The following is a 2,658-nucleotide window of genomic DNA, read 5'->3' as shown; positions in this document are numbered from 1 at the left end:
TCCACTGGCTCATCATGGTATGAAGGTGATTATGGATACTCAAATAGTCTGCCATCAGGTGCAACCCAGAATGGCTTTGAGTATGGGGTCAGGGATGGACTGCATATCTATTGACTGCAAATCAATATTTTGCAAATGGGAGAGGCTTTCATCAGGTTACCTGCATGGCAAGGAAATGTTCATTTACATCAAATGTCAAAGATGACATATTTTCTACATCATTGACATATTCTGATTTGGATCATTAGAGGATTATCCACACCATGGATTGGTTTCCTTAATGTATTGAAGAGAAGCCAATAAAGGACCATGTGTAAAAAACAATATTTTGCCTCCTTAAGGACCCAACATTTTATTCAAAAAGTCTTATGTATAAAGAATAATACAAACTATATCTTCTGGGTTTTTTTTTAATATAGTTCTTTTTTGCTCCCTAGGTCACTGGATAAAAGATTCAGGAAATGTCTAACTTTACCATTGTGAGTGAATTTCTCCTCATGGGGTTTTCTGATATCCGAGAACTGCAGATCATATATTCTTTGCTTTTCTTACTGATTTTCTTGGCTACCCTTTTGGGGAATCTGCTTATTGTGATTGTTACCACTATTGATAGGCGTCTACACACCCCCATGTACTTTTTTCTTAGGAACTTGTCCATCGTGGATGCCTGCTACATAGCAGTCACTCTCCCTAAAGCATCCGCCAACTCCTTGTTGAATAGCAGGGTTATCTCAAAGGGTGAGTGTGTGGCCCAGATTTTTCTTGTGGTTTTCTTCGTATATGTGGAATTGACCTGCCTCACCATCATGGCCCGTGATCGCTATGTTGCCATATGCCATCCACTCCACTACACTGTGATTATGAGTCCCCAGGTCTGTATGCAGATGACCTTGACATGCTTTTTCACTGGTCTTTTGTATGCAGGTTTCCATACTGGTTACACATTTCGATTGCCTTTCTGCCAATCCAATGTGATCCATCAGTTCTTCTGTGACATACCCTCTTTACTCAAACTTTCTTGCTCTGAGACCTTCAGCAATGAAATAATTATAGTTGTCTCTGGCCTGGGAGTTGGGGGTGGCTGCTTTGCCTTCATCACTGCTTCTTATGTTCGCATATTTTCCACCGTGCTGAAGTTTCCAGTGAAAGAAGAGCAAAGGAAAGCCTTTTCTACCTGCATCCCCCACATCATTGTTGTATTGGTGTTTCTGATTTCAGGCTTTTGTGTGTACCTTCGACCATCTTCAGTTTCTGCATCCATTGAGGACATGATTCTTTCTGTGTTCTATTCCATAATACCACCTTTCTTGAACCCCATCATCTATAGTCTAAGGAACAAACAGATAAAGGAGGCTGTGAAAGCAGTCGTAAAGAAAAATATTCTTTCTAGAAGATAAAAAACCCTACCGATCTTTCTACCCTTTCCAGACTTCTTACACTTTAAATGTACATTTACACTTAATACACTTTTTACAATTTCACATCTATATATCCTGTTATTCAGTGACAGTGCCTGTTTTGCTGTTCCTCCCATACAAAAATCCATCACTTGATTATGGGCATTTTTCTTTTAAAAATATTTTATTATTTTCCAGTTACATGTAAGGATAGTTTTTGGGTTTTTTTTTATGGGCAATGAGGGTTAAGTTACTTGCCCAGGGTCACACAGCTAGTAAGTGTCAAGTGTCTGAGGCTGGATTTGAACTCAGGTCCTCCTGAATCCAAGGCCAGTGCCACCTAGCTGCCTCAAGGATAGTTTTGAACATTTGTTTTCATAGGATTTTTAGTTCCAAATTTTTTCCCACCCTCCCTTCCCTCCTCACTCCCCAAGACAGAAAGCAATCTGATACTGGTTATATATGTACAATCACTTTAAACATATTTCTGCATTAGTCATATTGTGAAAGAAGAATCAGAGCACAAGGGAAAAACTTCAAAAAAAAGGGAAAAAATTTTTAAATGGGGGAAAACAGCAAAAAATTAGAAACGGTATGGTTCAAACTGCATTCAGAATCCAGAGTTCTCTTTTTCTGGATGTGGAGAACATTTTCTATCATGAGTTCTTTGAAATTGTTTTGTATCATTGCACTGCTGAGAAGAGCCAAGTCCATCACCATTGTTCATCACACAATGTTGCTGTTACTGTGTACAAAGTTATCCTGGTTCTGCTCCTCTCACTCAGCCTTGGTTCATGTAAGTCTTTCCAGGTTTCTCTGAAATCCTTCTGCTCAGTCTTTCTTACAGCTAAATGGTATTCCATTACATTCATATACCATAACTTGTTTAGCCATTCCCCACGTGATGGGCATTGACTACAGGCATTTTCACTGACTATCCCCTATGCCAATAATACCCCCTGTCCTCATCTTGCCTCTTGGCTTCCCTAGTTTACTCCAAGAGGCAGTACAAATACCATTTTCTACAGGAGGCATTTCCTCTTTACCTCCCCCACTCCTAATGACTTTGATTTGATCCTACCACATTATCCTAGCTATATCTTATTATCATTGCTGGTATATTTTCTTCTATTTTTATATTTTAATATTAAGATTTCATTTGATGTACTCAGAAGATTTCTGAGATTCAAATGAGAAAATCTCTGTAAACCATTTTTCAAACCTTATTACACTTTATACATTATTATTGTTGTTGTCATCA

The 2,658-nt window shown here is 38.5% G+C and overlaps 1 protein-coding gene across 1 annotated transcript; it reads left to right on the top strand.

The window, feature by feature from the left end:
• The first annotated feature begins 461 nt into the window (after window positions 1-461).
• LOC122751136 (olfactory receptor 14C36-like) lies at window positions 462-1,397 on the top strand. The gene has a single exon (XM_043998076.1). The coding sequence runs from the start codon at window positions 462-464 to the stop codon at window positions 1,395-1,397; it is 936 nt and encodes a 311-aa protein (XP_043854011.1).
• Window positions 1,398-2,658: the final 1,261 nt, after the last annotated feature.

The sequence above is a fragment of the Dromiciops gliroides genome, chromosome 3 (assembly GCF_019393635.1).
Source record: "Dromiciops gliroides isolate mDroGli1 chromosome 3, mDroGli1.pri, whole genome shotgun sequence".
Classification (NCBI taxonomy): domain Eukaryota; kingdom Metazoa; phylum Chordata; class Mammalia; order Microbiotheria; family Microbiotheriidae; genus Dromiciops; species Dromiciops gliroides.
The sequence above is the reverse complement of the archived record's forward strand: the minus strand, read 5'-3'. Positions and strand labels throughout refer to the sequence as shown.

Bases quoted from the DNA above. Each gene is read 5' to 3' on its own strand.
- LOC122751136 (XM_043998076.1), top strand. From the start codon at position 462: ATGTCTAACTTTACCATTGTGAGTGAATTTCTCCTCATGGGGTTTTCT.